This window comes from Trichosurus vulpecula, chromosome 8 (genome assembly GCF_011100635.1).
Source record: "Trichosurus vulpecula isolate mTriVul1 chromosome 8, mTriVul1.pri, whole genome shotgun sequence".
Lineage (NCBI taxonomy): Eukaryota > Metazoa > Chordata > Mammalia > Diprotodontia > Phalangeridae > Trichosurus > Trichosurus vulpecula.
The window spans coordinates 38,091,383-38,115,384 of record NC_050580.1 but is presented as its reverse complement, the minus strand read 5'-3'; the positions used below and the strand labels follow the sequence as shown (position 1 = coordinate 38,115,384).

Sequence of the window (24,002 nt, the reverse complement as noted above, 5' to 3'; positions counted from 1 at the left end):
TGAAGAAGAAAGGGATAGATAGTGGGGAGGTCCCCTAAGCAGGTGGGCCACTACTCAAAGAGGACAAAAAGAAGGCAGGGCATACCAATGCCTAAATTGCTGCCATCTTTTCTCTCAAGAAGAATGTTCTTCAAGGTGGGGAAATAACAAGCATGGCTAAGAAGTCAATTAAGCCCAAAGTAGCTTAGGAAATAAGAAGATATCACCTAAGCTCTTTAATTTTTGAGGTCAAGCTTGCAGATTCTGACCCTCTGAAATCCATCACCACCTCCTCTCAGGTTAAATTTGGATATTTCCTCTCTCCTTAGTTCAATACACATTCATAGGCCAACAAAAAAGGTGATTATTGACACCCTGTAACCCCATAAAAGATGAGCTGATATAATCCTTCCTTGTTCCAACTCTTCCTATATAATTAATACCAGTTTAGGCTGAGGGACAGATTCCAAAACCCCTTAATGGCTCCTTGATTGCTAAACTGATGAAAGTTAATGGAAAACTAATTCTGATTTCCTACAAGTGCTATGTATTTATTGGTTGGGCATACCCACCCCTTGTTTTCTACCAATGATTATAAAAGTATTGCAACTGATCTGGTAATTCTCAGAGCTGTAGGACCATCTTGCAGGCAATGGATCCTTGGGGACTCACTTCTACTGCCCTATTGGCTTGTGTCCTTTTCCTGATCTTCGTATCTCTATGGAGCCAAGGACTCAAAAGGAGGAAACTCCCACCAGGTCCCACTCCTCTTCCCTTTGTTGGTAACATCCTGCAATTGGATTTCAAGAATATGGCTACAACATTCTCCCAGGTACAGGGACTGGATTTTGGGTTTGGATCCTAGATTTGTGGGCTGGGGGTGGTGGGGACACAAAGGCTTTAAAAAGTAACTGAATAAGGTGTCATGGTGATTTAGTCCTAGGTCATGATTGGGATGGATCAAGGTCTCTATGAGCGATATTTCCATTAGCAATGGTATCAGAAATGCATTGATTATTTTGTCAAAACTTTGGTAGCAGAAGAAATTCAATAATAGAATCAAATATTTACCTTTTGTAATGCATGTACTAGTCTCGGGGAATACAAAGACAAAAATAACCCAGCCAATTAATGAGAACTTCTTCAGTACCTATTACGTGCCAGGCACAGTGTCAAACACAGGAGAGAAACATACAGAGAATGAAGCAATCTAGCTTTGAAATGAAATAGTTCCTGTTCTCCAGGAGCTTGTGTTCTACAGAGGAAAACAATATATTGGTAGATAAGCAATTGGAAGGTAATTAGATTACAGAGAAAACACTCATAATTGGGGTACTTGACACGCTGATCCTTTAAAACTTGCATTTTGTGATTTTATTTGGAAAATAATGTAGTCACTATGATTTTAACTCTGTTACACAAGAAATGAAATCGGACAAAAGGTTTTTCAACTTTTTCTTCTCTTCTTTCTTTATGATTCCACCACTTTTTAGTTTTATTCAATGCTCCCAATTGGACTAGAGGCTACTACCACGCCCTTGGATAATTCCAGTACCTCCCAGAGGTGGTCCCCTTTGGGAACTTCTGCCCCTAGACCATTGGCTCTCCTTTCAATGAAGAGAAATCATTGTGTAGAAGGGAGCCACATTCCTCACCACCACCAGTACAAATTACTAAATATATGACCCTGCCAGGCAGGTAAACATAAGGTTCAAGGAAGTGCCAGCCTAGACCTGCAGAGCACTCTTCCTACTTCTATCAAAACTGCTTCTAACATCAGCCATTGAAGCAACCTCCCGGCAGTTGCTTCTATAGGTGCTGAAGCCACAGAGACTGAAAACTAGAAAATTCCTACCACCATAGTCCTGGGTATTTTCCGATGGTTCAGTGTCAGAAACAATATGGTTTTTTTTTTGTTTTTTTTATCAGTGGAATTGACTTTATGTGTGATGTATTATCACCAGTTTTGTAAATTTTCCTTAAGAAGCACAAGACATTTCTTAGTGATATAGAGTTGAAATCACTTACTCTCTATTATCTACACAATACTAAGCACACAGTAAGTACTTAAGGAATGATATTTTTGTTTTTATTATTAAAATTTATTCTTTTATTTCTTTGTAGCAAGCTGATATACTTTATTTTTCTCAAAACACATTAAACAAGGAATATGATGGTGATTTCTTTCTTTTAACACTTAAAAAAACCCCAAACAATGAATTATAGATTCTGTTCTGAAAGGAACTTCACAGGTCATCAAGGACAACCTTCTAATTTTACAGATTTAGGAAAATAAGTCACAGAGAACTTAAGTGACATACTTAGGGTTACACTCTTAATAAGGGTCTGAGGCAGGAATCAAACCCATTTTACTGGGTATCAAACCTCTGAAAGCTAAGAAAAAAGAAATGCCAGGGGCAGACCCAAGATGGCGCTGTGAAAGGAAAGAACTACAGGAGCTCTCTCACAAATTCTGTCAGATATATCTAAAAAAGTGAATCTGAGCAGATTTGAGGGAGTTAGAAGCCACTAGTAGACTGAGAGGGGTAGGACAGCCAGGCACACAGCACAAGACAAAACCAACTGGGAACAGCAGAGGAATCCAGCCAGCCTGCAGGTCTCAGAGAATGCTGGGTGAGTGTAATGCTGGAGCAGGAATGGGCCCAGGGCAGAAGTTACATCTATGGCTATGATCAAACCCCAGGCCTCTCAGCCTAGGGTGGGGGTCTGTTGAAGTACAGTGCCTGCTGCTGGGGGAGCAGCTAGCCAGAAGGCATCCAACTCACAATCTAAAGGTTTGAAACTAGCATTCTTGCATTTCTGGGAGCCATGATGTGCAAGTAAAATGGCTTTTATCCCTCCCAGAAAATAATACCTCAGGAGAAACAGAGGAGCCAGAAGAAGGACTTCAGTAGAGAGAGAAGTGGGGGAGAGGGCCCTTCCTGTGGTGGCAGAAGGAGACCAGTGCAGGAAGAGAAGTGTCTCAGCAGCACTCAGCTCAGCAGAACAAAGAGAGTAACTGAGCCCCAGGGGCTGGAGCTAACTAATGTCAATGCCAGGACTCTAGATGGGGCATGGCACAGCCAGGCAAAGTGGCAGACACCAGCACAGACAAGAGCTGAGACCAGTCACTCTGTAGAACAGTCCTGGGGAAGAGGGGAACCTCCCAGCAGCTAGACCACCCATCTCCCACACCTCAAGAAACCAGAGGACATACAAAATAAAGCCAGAGAGCAGACCCACAGATTCCAACACATGAAACTTGGTACAGAGACCTCTGGGCCTCAGAAACAGAGATCCACTTTAGAAACTGGGAGGGAAGAAAACACCATGGGAAAACACGCTAAGAAGCCAAAGATGATTGTTTCATAGTATGGAGAGAGGGAAGAACAAAATACCAATTCAGAAGAGGATGGCATGAACACTACACCCACATCTGAAATCTCAAAAGGAAAAGTGAACTGGCCTCCAGAACAAAAAGAATTCCTGGAAGAACTCAGGGAGGATTTTAAAAACCAAATTAGGGAGGTAAAAGAAAAAATGGAAAAAAATAAATGAGGAAAACAAATCTTCAATTTGTTCTTTTTTCTAGCTTTTTCAGTTGGATGCCCAATTCAATGATCTCCTTTTTCTCTATTTTATTCATGTAAGCATTCAGAGATATAAAACTTCCCCTAAGAACTGCTTTTGCTGCATTCCATGAGGTCTGGTATGTTGTCTCATTACTGTCATTCTCTTGAATGAAGTTATTAATTGTTTCTATGATATGTTCTTTGGTCCACTCATTCTTTAGAATTAGATTATTTAGTTTCCAATTAATTTTTAGCTTACTTTTCCACAGTTCTTTATTACAAATAATTTTTATTGCATTGTGATCTGAAATGAATGCTTTGACTACATGGTCAATTTTTGAGTATGTGTCATGTATCACTGAGAAAAAAAAATTATATTCCTTTTTCCCCCCATTCAGTTTTCTCCACAAATCTATCACATCTGCTTTTTCTAAAATTCTGTTCACCTCCCTCTCATAATATTGATTATTTTATACTGATATCCACAGTCTCTGAATATCCCTTTCAATTGTTATAAGGAGTCTACTGTTCTCAAGAGTGACATATATATATATATATATATATATATATATATATATATATATATGTATATATATATACACACACACACATATATATACACACACACACACACACACACACACATATATATATATATATATATATATATATATATATAACATATATAAAACAAAATAATTCTATATAAGGATGTTATTCACTAGCCTTATTGATTAACTAAGGGTAATTCCAGACACTCCTGATGAAAAGGCAAGAGTTCAATGGAAAATTTGATCTCCAAATACAAAGCTCAAGAGAGACATAAAAAGGTAAATGAGGGAAAAAACCCCTAGTTCTTCAATAAGGCAAATTATGTAAGATTATATAAGGTTATTTTGCTTTATATATGTTTCATATATATGTGTATGTATGTATGTGTGTATATATATGCCAATCTTGAGAATAGTATACTTAACCTGACAATTGAAAGGGATATTCATAAACTGTGGATATTAGTATAAAATAACCGGTATAACGATAAAAAATATATATTTAAGCGATATAAAGGGATGGTTCTGGGAGAAGCAGTAAGGAGGTAGTAGAAAAGGGTAAATTACATCACATGAAGAGGCACAAAACATATTGCAGTAGAGGGAAAGAAGGTAGAGAGAAGAGCAATATTTGAGCTTTACTCTCATCAGATTTGGCTCAAGAAGGAAATAACATACCCTTATAAGCATATAAATCGAACTTGTCCTACTGGCAGTAGGAGGGAAAAGGGCAAAAAAATGAGGGAGATGGTCAGAAGGGAGAGAAGAAAGGAGAAAACAATAAGATAAGGGAGGGGCACCAAGAGGGAGGGTACACTGAGGAAGGTGGCATTCAAAAGCAAAACTCTTGTGAGGAGTGGAAGGGGAAAGGTAGAAATAACAGCATAAACAAGGGAAAAATAGGATGGAGAAAAAGACACAGATAATAATCATAACTGTGAATGTGAAGTGGATGAACTCTCCCATAAAATGGAAGCAGATAGGAGAATGAATTAAAAACCATAAACCTACAATATGCTGTTTAGAAGAAATACATTTGAAACAGTGTGATACACACAGGGTAAAGGTAAAAAGCTGGAGTAGAACATATTGTGCTTCATCTAAAGTAAAAAAAAAAGCAGGGGTAGCAATACTAATCTCAGACAAAGATAAAGCAATGACAGATCTCACTAAAGGAGACAAGGAAACACACTACATCCTGCTAAAAGGCACCAAGAAAATGAAGCAATATCATAATTTCACGTATATGCATCAAGTGGTATAGCATGCAGATTCTTAGAGGAGAGGCTAATGGAGTTACAGGAAGAAATAGAAAGCAAAACTATAATAATTGCAGACCCCAACTTCCCCTTCTATGAACTTGATAAATCTGACCTCAAAATAAACAAGAAAGAAGTTAAGGAGGTGAACAAAAGTTTAGAAAATGCAGATACGATAGACCTCTGGAGAAAACTCAATGGGGATAAAAAGGAATATACTTCTTTCTCAGCAGTACGTGGCACATATTCAAATATTTACCATGCACTAGGGTGTAAAAACCTCACAATCGAGTTCAGAAAGGCAGAACTAGTCAAAGCATTCTGTTCAGATCATGATACAATAAAAATTATTTGTAATAAAGAACCAAGGAAAAATAAGCTAAAATTAATTGGAAACTAAATAATCTAATTCTAAAGAATGAGTTGGTCAAAAAAACAAATCATAGAAACAATAACTTCATTCAAGGGAATGACAATAATGAGACACACAGCATACCAAAACTCACAGGATGCAGGAAAAGCAGCCCTTAGGGGAAGTTTCATATCTCTAAATTCTTACATGAATAAAATAGAGAAAAAGGAGGTCAATGAATTGGGCATGCAATTGAAAAAGCTAGAAAAAGAACAAATTGAACATCTCCAATTGAATACCAAATTAGAAATAATGAAAATCAAAGGAGATATCAATAAAATTGAAATCAAGAAAACTATTGAATTAATAAATAAAACCAAGAGCTGGTTTTATGAAAAACACAATAAAATTGAAAAACCTTTGGTCAATTTGATTTAAAAAAAGAAAGAAGAAAATAAAATTATCAGTATCAAAAATGAAAGGGTGAATTCACTTCCAATGAAGAGGGTATAGATTGGGGAAGTAAGCCAATGGGGAAATGTGAGAATTTGCAAAGTAAACATGTAAAATATGTTGAAAATAAATGTAAGGTAGTATTTGGAGGGGAAGGCATTAGCCTTTCTCACTGGGAGAGGGGTCAAGAAAGATCTTATACAGAAAGTGGCACTTGAGGTAAGCTTTGATGGAAATTAGGAAGTCTAAGAATCAGAAGCAAGGAAGGAGTGCATCCAGGGCATAGGGCTTGCAAAAGCCTTGCTAAAGGAAGACTGTGGGAGACAGAGTATTGTGTGAGGAAGAGCAAGAAAGCCAATTTTTTTCTAAACTGTGTAATAAATAAAGAGGAATGATAATATCAGAAAGGTTCCAGCCAGCTTGTGAAGGGCTTTAAATGTCAAAGACGTTTATATTTCATCCCAGATATAATAGGGAACCACAGAAGTTTGTTGAACAAGTGACTGAAATGGTATGATCTGGGCTTATACAGTGACATCTTAAGCAGGAATAAGCAAGTTTGGTGGAGGGTATGGATTAAAATTAAGGATGATGAATTCTATTTTATTCCTTTTGAGTGTGGGATGCCTGTGTATATTCAAGAGAGAGAAAGAGTAGGGCAAAATGTACAGATCAGGCAGTTATTTCCAGAATAATAATGATATTACTGAGCAAAAGTAACAGAAAGAGAAGATAGCCCAGGACTGAAACATGGGGAAAACCGATAGATCAATGTGGACTATGATTGAGGAGAGGAGACTAATAAGGAGTAATAATACAGGTAAGAGGAAATGAGACAGAGAAAAAACACACACACACACACACAGAGAGAGAGAGAGAGAGAGAGAGAGAGAGAGAGAGAGAGTGATATAAGAAGCCCAGAGAGAGCAAAGTGTCACATGCTATAAAGAGTTATAAAAGAATGTGGATTGAGATACGTCCATCAGATCTGGCAATACAGAGAACATTAGCAATTTTGGAGTCAACAATTGGAATTTACCAGGTATGAGTGGAGAATTACCAGAAAAAAAATTAAGAAATGAGAGGAGAGGCAATGAGAGTAGATAGCTTCTGTTAGGAGATGGCAATCTCCTCTGCAATCAGTATAGGTTTTTCCATGTCCTCCTATAAATCTTCCACGGGTTGTCTAGCCAACATCGACCTGAGGACCCATTTACAATCTCTTTATGGCAGATAGGTACCAATGGAACACAAAGGGAGGCTCTATTTGAGAAAAATACGATGCCACATAATGATAGGGATTCCCAAGTAGCAAACTAAAAGGAATGAGAATAGCACTTTGTTGTCCCATAGCTTATGCCCTTATATACCCAGAATTCATTAACAACTCATGGTCTCATGCATACATAGCTACTGGCATGTTATGAAGTAGTTGTTGTAATGAATTCCAACTTTCTAAAGTTTCACCTGGACCTCATCCTGTTTCTTGGCATTTTTTTTACAGCTGGCTGAAAAATATGGCCCCATCTATACCCTTTATTTTGGAACCCAACCAGTTGTGGTGTTACATGGATATAACATTACCAAAGAAGCTCTAATTGATCAAGGAGATGTTTTTATGGAGAGAGGAGATGTACCCATATTTGAAGATTTTGCCAAAGGAAAAGGTAAATATTATTTACTGAAAGAGTCACAGAAAAGCAAAATGTATGGTAGAGTGTATCCAGTAGAATGTACTCCTCTGGAGTATAGCTACTTGTTTCATTTTTATTGTTTTATTCTCAGCACCTAGCACAAGAAATTTATGTAGTAGGTACCTGATACCTACCATGGTGCCATTGCATTTTGGGTTGAATTGAATAAAATTAACCTTGATCAATGAACTAATCCAGAAACTACACAGCCACCACACCCCTCTCCCCACCTGCAATATCAGAGTGACCAATGTCATATTCTTTTCCTTTGTCTAGGAGTTGTTTTCAGTCATGGAGAGAGGTGGAAACAAATCCGCAGATTCTCTCTCATGACCCTAAGGAACTTTGGGATGGGGAAGAGAAGCATTGAAGAGAGAGTTCAGGAAGAAGCCCAATGCCTGGTGGAGGAACTCAGGAAAACAAAGGGTTGGTTTTCAGTTCTTTTTACCTGGTCATGCCAGGTTGAACTGCTGACTTATCTCCAATACTAAATGCTACTTGATTATTTACATTGCATTTTAAAAGTCCCTGCTTTGGTCCACTGACCAGGGAGTAACTCTGCTGGCCAGAGAACTTCCTTCTTTTTTTCATGTATTCAGGTATTATATGCATATTTAACCTCGCTATATGCAGTAAAAGAGATTGTGCAGAAAAATAATATTCGTTAGTCATAAAAGAACTAGGCACCATATCCAAGTATGAGTAGAATAGATCCCTAGACCCTATCTGATTAGAAATGTTTCTATTCAAGTTGCTTCCTCCTGCTCCCATTTGTTATTTTTTCCACGCTAGGTTGTCCCACTGATCCCACTTTCATTCTTGGCTGTGCCCCATGCAATGTGATCTGCTCTATCCTCTTCCGGGATCGATTCAAGTATAATGATAAGAAATTTCTATATCTGATGAAGTTGTTAAATGAAAACTTTCATCTGTTTAACAAACCATGGACACTGGTAAGGGCAGAACTCCCTTCTTATTCTGTGGTTGTTTACCAATTTAGGCTTAGATTTGAGAAGACTTCTGGAACTTTTGGGATTTGTGCAGAGTAGCTTACTACTCCAAAGTGCACAAGAAGGCTGTTCTTTGACTGCTCCTTGGATTGAGAGATCACAAGATCAGAGGATTTAAAGATAGAAAGGAATTTAATGATTAGGGAGCTAGACATGTTATCAGGAAGAGTGAGTTTGAGATCTACCTCAGGCCTTAACAGTTGCATGGCTCTTGGAAAGTCACTTCACCTGTTTTATCTTCAGTTTTCTTATCAGTGAAATAGGGATAGTAATAGCACTTACCTACCTAAGTTGTTGTGTGATTCACATGAGCTAATATATGTAAAGCATTTTGGGCACATAATGTTCAACATAAGTGCTAGCTATTGTTGCTCTTATTGGTATTATTATTGCTCCAGAGAGTAGGAAACTGAGATAAAGAGAAGTGACATGATTTGCCAGAGTTCCCTGTGAATGTCACAGAGCATGCATAGTGACCCAGCTCTTCTGACTTCAAATCCAATAATCTTTCTATTTAATTATTCTCTGCTAAAGAATAGACAACCTCATCTTCACAAAACAGATGTGAACTAATTTAGCAAGATAAATGAATCTTTATCATCTCTAAATCCTTGTGGTGATGTTATGCATTACAGCACCAGGGTCAGCCCAAGCTTCCTTACTCTTGTCAAGGAGACTGAGTAGTGATCAATTTATTAAATGATGGCCTCAGTTTCCTTCTTTAGTTTTATAAGTGTCAGAGACTATCCTGCTCGCTACTCACCATCCACTCCTTTTTTTATCTGATAAACATCAATGCCGCTTAGGGAATGGAAGTATCTCAGTTTGAGGCTACAGAGATAAAAAAGCTAGACTTTCCAAAGAGGTAGAAAACAGTATCTTGTTTGTCTGTCTGGCATTCTAGACCCTCCAAATCTGGCATCCCCTTAATTCCTTAGCTTGATACACCTACTACTTCACTTCATGTACTGTATGACCATCCCAGAGTCTGGGACATTCTCTGTCCTAGAGTCAAACTCTGTGCTTTTTTGACATTCTGGCTTTGTTTTCCCTATTCTTCATGTGTCCTTCAGGTGCCCTTTTTACCTGTTGTATTTCTACCTACCCATCAATGTCCAACACAAATGTCACCTCCTTCATGAAACCTACCTTGTTCCCTGCACTTAGCAATGACCTCATGTTCCTGGATATCCCATGGGATTTTATATACATCCTTCTGTTGTACCAATTATGCATTATTTATTTAAGACTTATCTTTGTGTGTTTAACTTATTCCCCTTCTAGGAAATAAACTTCAGGTGAGCAGGGATTCAATCTTTAATAAGTATTTTATTTTTCTAAACACTTCATATTCTGTACTACATTGATTAAATACTTTATACTTATACATTGAATTGACCTAAACGGGTTAGTAATTGATTAGCAGAAACTCATGTAGTTGAATTTATGGTATGAAAACTCATTATACAGCATACCCTCTGATTTCCCTTCTCAAAAACACACAGAAAATTGTAAAGGCATGACCTACCTTCTCTTGAAAGCCTTTTGACAGTGGTAAGAGCTTCCAGATCCTTTGATAGCCCAGGATCACCTACATGCCAGGACTAGGCATAATAGGAGAACTTTAGTGGAGGAAGTTTACCAATTACTACTTACCCCAAACTGGCTTTTTACTTAGTAACTTCAGCAAAGTCACTAGTTGTAAAATAAACTCACCTAATTCCTCAATATTTCTGTATATTATCAAAAAGGGTAAACAAGAAGAGGAAGAGAAAGAAAGTCCATTAAAAAGTATAGAAATATTTGGGAGTCTGCTCATGAACATGCACATAGGAACTTTTTAAATACAACAACTTCAAAGATCTCTCATGTGGAAATGAAGACTGACATAAATAATTAAAGAAATCTTAGTTGATCATAGGCAGGCTGAACCAATAGAATAAAAGTAGTGATGCTTAATTCATTTACTTATGAATGTCACACAAATCCAAGCATTATTTGATAGAATTAGAAAGAAAATGATAAAATTCATCTAGAGGACAAAATGTCAAGAACCTCAAGGAAATTATAAAAAAAGGAAAAAGAAGGGAGTCTAGCAGGACCAGATCTCGAAATGATATTACTGCATTTAAAAATAGATAACTAGGGCATTGAAATTGATGGGGTATACTGCAAATAGAAACAGCTTTACCTGGTAGCCTGAACCCCAGCTCCTGGGGTATGAACTCACTATTTGACAAAAAAGTGCTGGAGAAACTAGGAATTATTCTGGCAACAGTAGTTAAGACCAAGAGCTCATATTTCACATACAAGGATTAGCTTCAAATTATATATGACATATATAAAAGGTCACATCACATTCAACTTAGAAATAAAAGGAAGAAGTTATCTTCCAGAGGTATGAATATGGAGAGTTAATGACAAAACAGTGAAATTAGAGAACCACAATTTTGATATGTAAAATTGAAAATTGGTAGCATAAGCAACATCAATGCAGCTAAAATTAGGAATGAAAAAGTACCTTGATGGAAAATATTTGAAAGATTTTTCTCTGCTGAAGATGTTTTGACAAAATTTGTAAGGAATCAATTCAAATTTTTTGAAGTCATTTTCCAACTGATAAATGGACAAAAGGTATGAACAAGCATTTCTCAAAGGAAGACATCCAAGTAACAAGCAGCCATATGAAAAAAATGTTACAAATGATTAATAAGTAGAAGTAAACATTAAAGCAAATATTACTCTCATTTGGCAAAATTGATAAAATAATAAAATGACAAATATTGGTGGAGCTGCATAAAAGCTGGCATATTAATGTAATGTTGGTGAAGTCATTCTGGAAATCATTTGGAAGTGTGTCTCAAAAGTCATTAAACTGCGTACCCTAGCAAGCACCAATTTATCTCTTAGTTTTAATACCTATAGACTTCAGATAAAAATAAAAAGGGACTCATATTTTCAAAAACATACTAACTTTTTGTTGTGGTAAATAACTAAAAGTTGGGTGGAATGCATTAGTTTTGAAATGGATGAAAAACTATGTTATATTAATTTAATGAAATACTATTTCACTTAAAGAAACAATGAAATGAATAAGTTCAGGGAAGTCTTGAAAGAAATGTGTAAACTGATGCATGGTGAGAAAAGCAGAACCAGAAGATAATTTTTATCCGAAGGAAACAACATTGTAAATACAAAATACTTTAAAAGATATAATTACTCTTATCAAAGCAATAACCAATGCTGATTACCACAAACCTTGTGGACATAGACAATGTGGGATTTGTGTTTTACTTAACTGTTCATATTTGTTACTACAGTTTTTTTTATTTTAAATTCAAGGGGAATAGAAAGATAATATTGTAAACTGACAAATGGAAAAATGCAGAGATTGATTTTTTACTTTCTGCTCTCAGAGAATATTCTCTTCTTCTCACTTCAAGTGTTGAGCTTCTCTGATGGTCAGAACTTTCCTTTTTCTGACATCTCTAATTGATTGTTTTTCCCCCAATCCTAATCAGCACTCCCATTAGACTTGGCAGCACTGTGTTGTGGCAAGATCCCATTTTTGGAGGAAAAAGAAACACTGTCTTCTACTCAGATTTCTTTCTCTCCTCCATGCTCATCTCAGCCAGAGAAATGAGATTGTTTCTCCCTGAACTTCAGTGCAGCCAAGAGCTTCTGACTTCCCTAGTTTTGTTGTGTACAATCCTGAAATTTGCTCTGTCCAATTAGGATGGGATGTTTTGTCTGTTCCTGGCTGCTAGAAACTCCTAATAATTCACAAGTAACATCAAGTCTTTCCTGAGTGGATGCCTTTAAAAACATTCTGCCAGTTTACAGTCCTTTAGAGGTTGTCATAAAAATTGGCCCCAAATGGATTTCTTAAAAATGTGGACAAGTCCTGACTTCTCCTTCCAAGTGTTTCCAAATTCATTTAAACAAAGTTAAATAATACATTTTGGAAGGACTACAAGAAAACCAACATATTGATTTACTCTTCATGTAGCTATGCATTGATCCAGGCAATGTAGAAAGCAATTTGGACCTATCACTCCCAGATTAATAAATTATGTATATGCTTTGAACCAGCAATACCACTACTTGGCCTGTGCTCAAAAAAGAATTTTTTTTCCCTAAAAAAGAAGAAAATATGAAAAATAGAAAATAATATGCAAATTATTGAAAGCTGCTTTTCATGGCTGTAAAGAACTGCAGATTAAGGAGCTATTCATCAAGTTAGGGATAGCTGACAAATTATGACATATAAATGTAATGGAATTTTAATATTTTGTGAAAAATGATAAAAGTGAAAGTTTCAGACCTAGAAAGATTTTATGAATAGAAGCCATGTAAAGCGGGCAGCTGGGTGGCACAATGAATCCTGAGGGCAGGAAGACATCTTCCTGAGTTCAAATTTAGCCTTATACAGTTACTAGCTATGTGTCCCTGGGCAACTCACTTAACCCTGTTCAGCTCTGTAAAATGAGCCAGGGAAGGAAATAACAAACCACTCCAGGATCTTTGCCAAGTAAATCCCAAATTGGATCACAAAGAGTCAGACATAACTGAAACAACTAATAACAACAACAAAGTGAGCAGAACCACATTGTACAATATAACAATACTGGAAGGACAAATACCATGTAAGTCTAAATAACTAACAATGCAAGGACCCACAGAGGAAGCACAGTAAGCCATGCTACTCAACTCATGACAGAAAGGGGAATGGACTCAAGATAGAGAAGGTGACACACATTTCTGGCTATTGCCAAGGTGGGGATTTGTTTTGCTTGACTATGTATATTTGTTTAAATAGTTGTGTTTTTCTTTTTTTTTCCAAATGTGTTGTGAAGATGAAAGAAAATACACTTTGTTAATGAAAAAAAATTATTAAAATTAAAAAGAAATGTAATGCCTTTGAATAAAATATTGTAGTGTATAGTTAGAAATTTAAAGTTGTTTCTTCATGGCATAAACCCACATGTGTTTGCTTTGGTTTGGGGGTGTCTGTGTGTAGCTGTACAACTTTTTACCAGCATTCAGAGAGTACCTCCCTGGAACACATAAAACAATTTTTAAAAATGCTGAGGAAATAAAGCATTTCATTTTGGAAAGAGTGAAGGAGCATCAAAAGATACTGGACCCCAACAACCCACAAGACTACCTTGACTGCTTCCTCTCCAAAATGCAGCAGGTAAGATGCATGGGGGAAGGATCTTTTATGATGAGTAAGGCTGATATTCCAAGGTTTCTTACAAGCCACTCTCTTAAAAATACTGAAAGGGATATTGGAGAGTCTCAAGGTATCCATTTCCCCCAAGGATGCCATCAACTTTCCAGAAACTTGGCTTTGGTTGGTCTGACCATGTCCCTTCACTGACATCTGTATGGAAAATGAGATTGGAAAAGTTCCACTTTGCTGGTTGATGATCTGCTGATCTGGGATTTCCTGTTTGGAGGAGAATATCATAATGTAGAATCATAATAGGAATCAATTAATACACATTTATCAGTCACCTACTATGTGGCAGGAACCCTGCTAGGTGTCAAAGATACAAAAAGAGGCAAAAGATAGCCCTTGCCCTCAAGAAGCTTATAATGTGATGGTGGAGATAATATACAAACAAATAAGTAAAAATAAGCTCTAAACAGGAGAAATGGGGTGCAGAGCATGACTTGGAGTAAAAAAAAGATTTGATTTCAAAGCTAAATTCATGCACTTTCTAGCTGTGTAATCCTGGGTAAATCTTATCACTACTATCTCCCTCAGTTTCTTCACTTGTCAAATGAGCTTGATAGCATTTAGCTCACAGGATGATTATGAAGATAAAATATTTTTCCAAAGCAAATTGTTAATTTTTATAACATTATATAAATACCAGATATTATTTCAAATGCTAGCTATAACTAGAACCCATAAAGCACTCAAAATTAACTAATTTCAGGAAGGGAGCATTCTTAATTTTGCCCCTGAGAAAAATGAGATAGATACAAAAGTCTCCCAGAAACCCACAAATGAATTAAGAAAATAATTAAAGCACTTATACTGTCACATACTGTACCCTGACAATGAAAGTTTCCTCAGAGTTGCCATCAGGACATCAGCCCAACATTCTACTTAACCCTTAACTATATTCCAGTCCCTCATAGTTCCACTCAGACTGATAGAGGAAACTAGGTGGTGGTATGGATAGAGTACTGAGCCTGAAGTCAGAAAGACTTGTGTTCAAATCTAAAGACAGATACTTTATAGCAGTATAACCCTGAGCAAGTCACTTAACATCTATCTGCTTCCATTTATTCAACTATAAGATGGATATAATAATAACATCTACCTCCTATGGTCATTGCAAAGATCAAATGAGATAATATTTGTAAAGTGCTTAGCACATTGCAAATGCTTGATGAATGCCTATTTCTTTCCTTCCTTTAGAGTCTAACCAAATGGATTAAATATATACTAGAAGTAAAAATCATTTTGGCATTGCTAAATATCTGAACTGACCAAAAAAGTTATGGGAATGCAGGAGTCGGAGTAAGGAGGAGAGAGTAAATGTGTTCTCTCCTCCAACACCTTCATGGTAGTATCATTTGCTTTTTCCTCTGTATTGACACCAAAACCACCCTACTTTAACTCCTTATCATCTCTCACCCTGAAAATGACAGTTTTCTCCTAACAGCCCTCCAAGCACAAAGAGTTTCAATCCATTCTTCACAAACCTGCAAAGGAAACATGCATAACTCCCCTGATCAGGAAGCTTCAGGGCACTTAAAACAAAACAGAAACTCATCTGTTTGGCATTTAAAGACCTCCACAATCTGACTCCAGCCTCTCTTTCTAGGCTCAATATGCATTTCCCCCATCATGCCTTCTATGCTCCAGCCAAACTGGTCTGCTTGTTCTTCCCTGTACATGATATTCCATCTTTTGCCTCTTTGCCTTTATACAGTCTGGCCCCCATGCCTAGCATGCTCTCACTCTCTTTCCTCAACTTGTAGCTGTCCCAATATCCTTCCATGCTTACCTGTTATCTCCTTCAAGCAGCCTTTTTTTATTCCTCCTGTTGTTGATATCCCACTCCAAAATCTCTGTGTATTTATTTTATACCATGTGTGCTTCTCTTTAAATGTATTGTATTCCTCCAGTATAATGTAAACTCCTAAAGGAAAGGGACTGTCTTATTTTTATCCTTTGCTTTTGTATCACCACTACCTAGCACTCTGCTTGGCATGCAAAAAATAGTTCATATATATTTATTCACTGACTGATTTAATATACTGGTAAAAATCTGAAACACTATAGAAGAAAGCAGATATCACTCAAATGTTCAGTAGAGACTTTCTTGCAGGTTTAAAACTCAGCTATCCTTGAAGACTCTTTTAATGCCCTCCCTAGATGCATTGCCACTTTATTGCTATTACCCCTATAATTTGTACCTTTGTTTTTTAGTGGTCCTAAGACAATGGGAGATTTTAAAAAAAATAGTGTTAAATTGACATAAAAGCAAAAGAGAATTGATTCCATTGCTTAATCTTTTCTAATAATTTTTTTTTGCCTTATGCTTGTCTGGTTTGAAGTATTCCATGTCACAAACCTGGATCATTTTGAGTTTCTTTTTAGAAAATGCCTGAAATCCATTATTTTTTTCTATAAGTCCATCTTCTTTTATGTAATATTTATTTCCTCAAACCCAATGAACAGAAGATCAACAAAACCCTTCCTAAACATTAGCACAATCAAGAAAAAATTCTGTATTGGATATGTCCAAAAATACGTGTTCCATTCTGCATACTAGTCCATCAGCTCTCTGTCACAAGGCAGGTAGGATTAACTTAAAAAATGTATTAATCTATTTATGTTTAGTTTTCAACACTTGCTTCAATAAGCTTTAAATTTTCTCCCTGTCCCTCCCACCTCCCTCCACAAGACAGCTTGAAATCCGGTATGGGCTTTACACATACATTCCTATTAGGGAGGTAGTATTCTTTATCATTAGTCTTCTGTGGTCACAATTGATAATTGAATTGATATTAATTCATAAATATTTCAAAATTGTTCATTTTTACAATATTGATTGATGTAAGTTAATTTTATTTTGTGTAGGATTAAGCTCATTTTTGCAGGATTACTTATTTAGAACTATAACCTAATCTGCTTTAATTTTGATATTATTGTTTTACAATCTTTTCTTTTAATTCTGAGAGACCTTGACTTATTTGAATTTATTTTCCTTGATATATAAAGGGCATAGTTTTCATTGGCAAAAGCACTTGTTTAGTGTTGATGATCTAATTTGAATACTATGGTTCTTGATGTGTTAGACTTGATGCTTCTTTCTCTGATAGCCTCAGAATTTTATAAATACATATTTTGTCTTCAGTTTTTAGCAGTCGTATATTATGTCCTTATTGAAGCATTATATGCAGGATTTCAAATTAATTCTATATTTCTAAGATATATAAAAACCTTAATTTATTTCTTCATGTCTTATTTTCAAGATCATTTAGGCTTGTAGAGATCCAATGTGTTCTTCCAATATCATTGTCTCTACATTCTGTGTTAAAATTTCTCTATTTACTAGTATCAAATCTGTTAGTTTCATCTTAAAAGAACCTATTAGACCCGCATTATTCATTATATTTTCTAAATTGCATATATATTTTGGTACTTATTGTTTCAGCCCACTCCTCATCCTTATTTCTTCTTTTAATTTTTTGCTTCTCTTTGTGAAACATTTGACAGTAATAGCATTTAGATCATGCTTAAAATTTCAAAGCACTTTGCAAATATTATCTCACTTGTGCCTCACAACAACTTCAAGAGGTAGGTGCTATTATTATTCCCATCTTAGAAATGAAGAAATGGGGGCAGACAGAGGTGAAATGACTTGCTCGCTGTCACAAAGCTGGAAAGTGTTTGAAGTTGGATTTGAACTCAGGTCTTCCTGACCCCAAGTCCAGCATTCCCTCCATTGTGCCCCCTACTGCCTCTAGGGTGTTGTTCCTCTATCTCTGAGAGTCCTCTAATATTTGTTGCATTGTTCTCTCATTTATGATAGATGTTTGAATAGCTGTTCTTAATTACATAGTCTGTATTCATTGTTTTATATACTTGTTTTAATTTTTTGCTCGTTTTTCACTCTTAATGAGTTTCACTGCCAGTTGATTTGAGTAGGAAATCAACCCAAAATTTGTCTCAGTCTTTTTGAAATCTTCTTTTCTTTCTTCTTTATGTTCTTTCTTTCTTTTTCTTTCTTTCCTCATGCCTTCCTTTCTTTCTTTCTCTCATAATTTCTTTCTCTCTCCCTCCCTTTCTTTTTGTAAATTTTTGACCACAGACATCTTCGTTTCTGCTCCATGAAACATGGTATTAAATCTTCTCTAATTTTATCCACCCATTTCCATTTTTTTCTGTGTTACCATGAAAAAAATCACTCCACCTCTCTAGGCCACAGTTTCCTTTTCTGTAAAATGAATGTGTTGGGCCAAGTGATCTTCAAGGTTTTCAAAGTTCTAAGTGCTATGAGCTTGCACATTTCAGAGAATTTCACAGAATTTGTGAGTTGGAAGGAACCTTAGCAGTAACCTAATTTAAAGGCTGGCACATAAATGGATTAAACACTTTTGCTTCCTCACTCCCAGAACACAGAACTCATACCAGTGATTTGAAGTTACAGAGACACATTTCATTTCCACATGAGGTGATAATACACATGATTGGAATGAACTTCTTCATTAAGTAATAAGTTTCCCATCTGTGGAAGTCTTCAAGCTGAGACTAGATGACCACTTAGGGGTAATTTTTAAAAAGAAATTTCTGATCAGTCACAGGTTGGATGGGTGAAGTTCATTTTTCCTACAAAATTTGAAATTCTGCATTTTTCAGCCTCAAGATTTTTCCCTCAATTCCCCATTCTGAAAATCTGTTCTGTTTTGTGGTAAGTGTATCAACATGAAGGGTCACTTACCAGATTATTAGGGTATTAAGTGAATTACATGATCAAGTGCTCAACATACCAATCATATCATAGATAATAAAAGGAGACCTGGAAGAGACCCAACTCTCTCGTGTCAAGTATGGGAAATTCAGACCCAGAGAAATTAAGTGACTTTCCCATGGACACATAACCCTTAGCTGAGGCTAAGGTTTAATCCAGATCTTCCTAATTCAAAGCCTAGTGCTCTATTCACTGTTGTCATATTGCTGGATAGGAATAAGGTTGCCTAGGAAGGAGAACCCTGTTGTTGGGCAGTGGAAGTCTAAGGACATTGGAAAGGTTGTAGTCTCTTAGGTTACCAAAATGACGTTGAGGAAGGACTCCTAGGACAAACTTTGTGTACTTTATATGGTTACTAATTGTTTTCCCTGCTTTCTCTCCTTACTTAATTTATTTTGTATCTCTCCTTTAGGAAGAAGATAATCCCCAATCTGAATTTGACTTGGAGAATCTAAAAATGACTGGAGTAGACTTATTTATTGGAGGAACAGAGACAACCAGCAGCACTCTAAGATATGGCCTGCTGCTCATTCTGAAACATCCTGATGTTCAAAGTAAAGTAAAAGAATTGCCTTGCTTACTGACCAGGCTTGTTTCCCAGCCCTGTACCTTGCTCAGGAGCTGGCACTGTATTTTGACCATTTGGACTTCTATTACACTCAAAAATATCAGCAACAAGTCAGACAGCAGCATATTTCAGAAAAGAGAACACTTGGACAAGGCCCGATAGTAATTTAAGTATGTAAAGGGCTATCATGGGGAATTCAATTCATTCTAACAAACATGAATGAAGCTCCTACTGTGAACCCTTAGCTGTATGCTTAGGATACAAAGATTCAAATAAAACACCTCCTTTCCTCAAATGGATTACATTCTGCCAGGGCTGACTCTTATGGATCCAAGGAGGCAGAACTAGGAACCATGGATAGAAGGTGAATTGACAAATGGAAGCTTCATGTAAGGAAAGACTTGTCAACTATTAAAGTTCTCCCAAAACCATTCTACTTGCCGTAGAAGTAGTGAGTTCTCCCTTAGTAGAGATTCTCAAGCAAAGGCTGGATAACCCTTTTTTCATTCCATTAGAAATGAGATTCCTGTTTAAGTTGCCTCAGCAACTTGGGACATCAAGACAACAGTTGAGACAGATACCTGGTGACTGGTTTAAATTAAGATAATGAAATCACCAGCACTATCAAATTCAAATGGTGACATCTATTTTCTTTGACAATAATAGGTGGTATCAATATAAAACATGTAAAGTTTGCAAATTACTCACGATGTTATTTCATTTGATGCTTTTTCAAGGAGGTGCGGATAATATCTCCATTTTACAAATCAGGATAATATATTTAGAAGTGTAGTGAACTTTAGAAGACAGATAATTTATGATGCCAATTTTTCAATGAGGAATATGGGCCTTAGATAGATGTAAAGACCTGTTTAATTTATACAGATGGTGTCTAAAGAGGAATGCAAAAGCAGTTCTTCCTGACTCCTGTCAACTAAACCATGCAAAGGTAACCTGTTGCTCCTGCAAAAGCCTTTCTACTTTAAATGAGTAGAAGAAGGACACTGAGACCATCTGAGAATCATCATATGATAAGGCAGATACTCTACACAGGCTCTGTTGGGCAGTCCTAGTAGAAAAGGAAGCTCAGCGGTTATTTATAATTTTTATCCCTGCAGCAAAAATTCATGAGGAAATTGATCGTGTGATTGGACATAATCGAGTTGCTTCCATAAAAGACAGACGAGATATGCCCTACATGGACGCTGTGATCCATGAAGTGCAAAGATTTGTTGACCTCCTACCTCTCAACCTTCCCCATGCAGTGACCAAAGACATCCAGTTTCAACAATATGTCCTCCCTAAGGTCAGTAGTCATGGAAGAATGGGATCTAGTGTTGGAACAGATCTTAAATATCATCTGTTCCAGTGATATCATTTTGCACATAAGAAAATCAAAACCCATTGTAATAAACTCACATTATGTTCTCCATAAGGCAGTCATTTGTCATTAGAAACAGCTCATTTGGATATGGTGCTGAATGAAGAATGAGAGGAAAGTGTATCCTTATGTCTGTTCTCCTTGATTCTAATTTTCCAAAGCAACACTTTGGAAAGAAAACATACAAGGAAAATAATAGTGAGAGTGCTCAATGGAAATTTAAAAAAAATATCAACTTTCTCTCACTAGAATGTGAAGTAGATTGTGTAAATTCCATTATCTGTTCCATTGTATAGATGGAAACACTAAATCTCAGGTCAAATGACTTGCCTAAGGTGATATAAAAGTGTGGGAGCAGAGACTAGATATAGGTCTTTAGATTCTAAAGTACTGCTTGCAGGGTCACTAACAAACCTTGATTGAATTAAATTGAATTGGATTGAAGTTTCCAAGCAATGACTGATCAGAACTATTTTCCCACAAAGAAATCAGGGAGCATCCCACCTTATTTCAAATCTAATATACACCAATTGATGCATTATTCAGTTCAAATCGTCAAGGCTTCAGAAGAAAAAAAAACTACAATGTGAGAATTGCTGGGCCAAGTGCTGTTGAAAAAGGCAAGAATGGAAGGTTATTTGACCATTGAGGCTTTTGACTTCTCCTTCAGAAAGAAGAATTTAGAACCAGAAAAGTCCTCCCAAAGTATTATTTTTTTTTTCCTTCAGACCCATGATGTGACTCGATTGGCAGAGTAACTTCATGCTGAATCAACTCCTTCAGGAGGAAGCCTGGTCTGCACCTTCAGGCTTTCGGCATTGCCTGTGTCACTGAAAATTCATGTCTTTCCAGCTGTCATACCGGCAGCAGGTGATGACACGAAATATAGAGCAAGGAACTGAGGAGAGAGAGAGCTCAGGACCTTAGCCAAAGTTTCTTTTAGGAAGGGGGGCATAAGCAAAGCCTTGAAGAAAGCTAGGGATTCTAAAAGGCTGAAGTGAGCGAGGATTGTCTTAGAGGCATGGAACATAGACATTATAGGGCATGAAGAACACTGAAGGAGCCATGTGAATCAGGAACAACAGTTGCATCAGTTTAGCTGGATACCCAAGGAGGGCATGATGGGAATAACAATGGGGACATCAACTTAGAAAGCTAGACTGAGGCCTATGCAGATTCTCAATAGTTAGACAGCCCAGTCAATACCATACACAAAGGAATGTGCTTTTTGTATTAGAGACAATAAAGAGCCACCAAAGTTTCTTGGGACTGGCATACAAAGGATATCCATTATAACAACTGACTTTCCCCTGGAATTTCTTCCTTCTAGGGTACAACAATCTTCCCACTGCTCTCCCCAGTCTTGAATGACAGAAAAGAGTTTCCCAACCCTGACCAGTTTGACCCCCAGCACTTCCTGGATAAGAATGGGAAATTCAAGAAAAGTGACTACTTCATGCCTTTTTCCATTGGTAAAAAGAAACCCATCCAATCTCTACCTCTCACTCTAAAAGCAAAATCCTGTTTCCCCTCCCACCCTCCTCTGGCTGAGCTTCCTCCTGGTAGTTCTTTTAAGGATATACCACCCCACTGTGGCATGTGACACACTGTTTTCTCTAGTATTCCCATGGCCTGGCTTCTTCTCAGGCCCCTTAACAGATGAATTTAGCCTCTTCATTGGCTTAGCAGCCCCCATATTTTAGTGGAACTATGTCTCCATTGCAAGATCTCCTCCACAAGCCTTCACTGTAGGAAGAATGGTGTGAAGAGGACATTTGTTGCTGCCCCTGGTAATGGCTGATATAACTCATAATAATAGTACTCACCATTTCAGTCCATCTAGATCCTTCTCTTTTACTCCCTTCTCCACTATTGTCCTAGTCCAATGAGGCTATTTCACTTTGGCTGACACTGTGATATTTTGTGAAGATTTCTAAGCACGATTTTGTTTCTTTCCAGGAAAACGGTCTTGTCTTGGAGAGGGCCTGGCACGGATGGAGTTATTTTTGTTCTTTACCAGCATTCTACAGAACTTTACCCTCAAACCAGTTGGGGATCCAAATGAAATTAGCATGAAGACCAATTATGTTGGGTTTACCAATATTCCACCACGTTATCACCTATGTTTTCTTCCTCACAAAGTTAGAAGACAAAGTTGATTTGGTAATTAGCCAGCTAATTTCATCTTCTAGATGCAATACTGTCATGTCTTTGACTGGAATCCCCTTGGAAGAAAGACAAATTCCCACATATTGATTAAAAAGGCTTTTAGTTTTCAGTGACAATGCACATCCTCAATTCTTGTTTTAGGGTGTGGCTGGAGATATGTAAAATATCCCCTCCCCCCAAAAAATAAACCTATATTAGTTTGTATTTTTCAGATATCCTGCTGGGTGATCTTATTTTATATTGTATATTACTTGTTTGTGAATTTAGGGTACAATAAACATGGCTGTGTGGCTACTAACTCCTGATACGCAAATATGTGCTTGTACATTATGTTGAGGATTCATGATTTCAAAGGCAGTGTGGTAACATGGAAGAATTCCTAGATTTGGGGGCATAGTACCAGGGATGAATCCTGCCTCTAATGATAACAACGTGTGTGTGGCCTTGGGCAAATAACTTCATCATTTGTTGTCACATCAGATTCTTCATCTCTTTCAGGAAAGGGTTGGGCTACATGGGCTCAGAATTCCCTAATGGGTCTCCATCTATGATACTTCGATCAGTGGGTGTAGTCCACTCATTCATCCTTTGGGTCCTCACTCCATCTGTCTTCCATGGTCCTCCTTTCAATATCTTGACCCAATAACAAACCAGCTCCATCTTAAATTAATCTCCACTTTCAAATCCTATGTCCCTTTGTCCTTTGGGGACATGCATTTCCTTATTGCATTTTAGCATAGAATCATTCTTATAACTCTCCTTTTCTCTTACTATAACCTTGTCACTGACCACAGATTTCTTCCCTGACTGACTACCTCATATTTTCAGCATCTATTCTAAGATTTCTCTTCTCTACTGAGACATCTTCCATCATCTCGGTCCTTCCCTCTCACCATAAGACTGAACTCAATACATCACTGAAAGAAATTGAGAATATATATTTTTAATTTATTCTTTTCTACAATTCTTTACTCTAAATCACCTCTCCATCATCACACATACGCTTCCTTTCT

At 37.0% G+C, this 24,002-nt stretch overlaps 1 protein-coding gene across 2 annotated transcripts; it reads left to right on the top strand.

Moving 5' to 3' along the window:
• Positions 1-588: 588 nt before the first annotated feature.
• On the top strand, positions 589-23,296 carry LOC118828043 (cytochrome P450 2C23-like). 2 transcript variants are annotated; one of them, XM_036734430.1, is made up of 9 exons: positions 590-811; positions 7,671-7,833; positions 8,137-8,286; positions 8,653-8,813; positions 13,891-14,067; positions 19,284-19,425; positions 20,558-20,745; positions 22,151-22,292; positions 22,780-23,296. In XM_036734430.1, exons 1-9 carry the CDS (start codon positions 632-634, stop codon positions 22,977-22,979), a joined length of 1,503 nt encoding a protein of 500 aa, XP_036590325.1. In that variant the 5' UTR covers positions 590-631; the 3' UTR covers positions 22,980-23,296. The 2 variants fall into 2 exon arrangements, with proteins under 2 accessions (XP_036590326.1, XP_036590325.1); XM_036734431.1 differs by lacking the exon at positions 13,891-14,067 and having other exon boundaries at positions 589-811.
• The last annotated feature ends 706 nt before the right edge of the window (positions 23,297-24,002 follow it).

What these genes read in the sequence shown, in the direction of transcription:
- LOC118828043 (XM_036734430.1), top strand. Translation starts at nt 632, where the DNA reads ATGGATCCTTGGGGACTCACTTCTACTGCCCTATTGGCTTGTGTCCTT. An exon ending in TTAACAAACCATGGACACTG is followed by an intron (nt 8,814 to 13,890) that starts GTAAGGGCAGAA and finishes GTCTGTGTGTAG; the next exon opens with CTGTACAACTTTTTACCAGC. An exon ending in TCCTCTCCAAAATGCAGCAG is followed by an intron (nt 14,068 to 19,283) that starts GTAAGATGCATG and finishes TCTCTCCTTTAG; the next exon opens with GAAGAAGATAATCCCCAATC.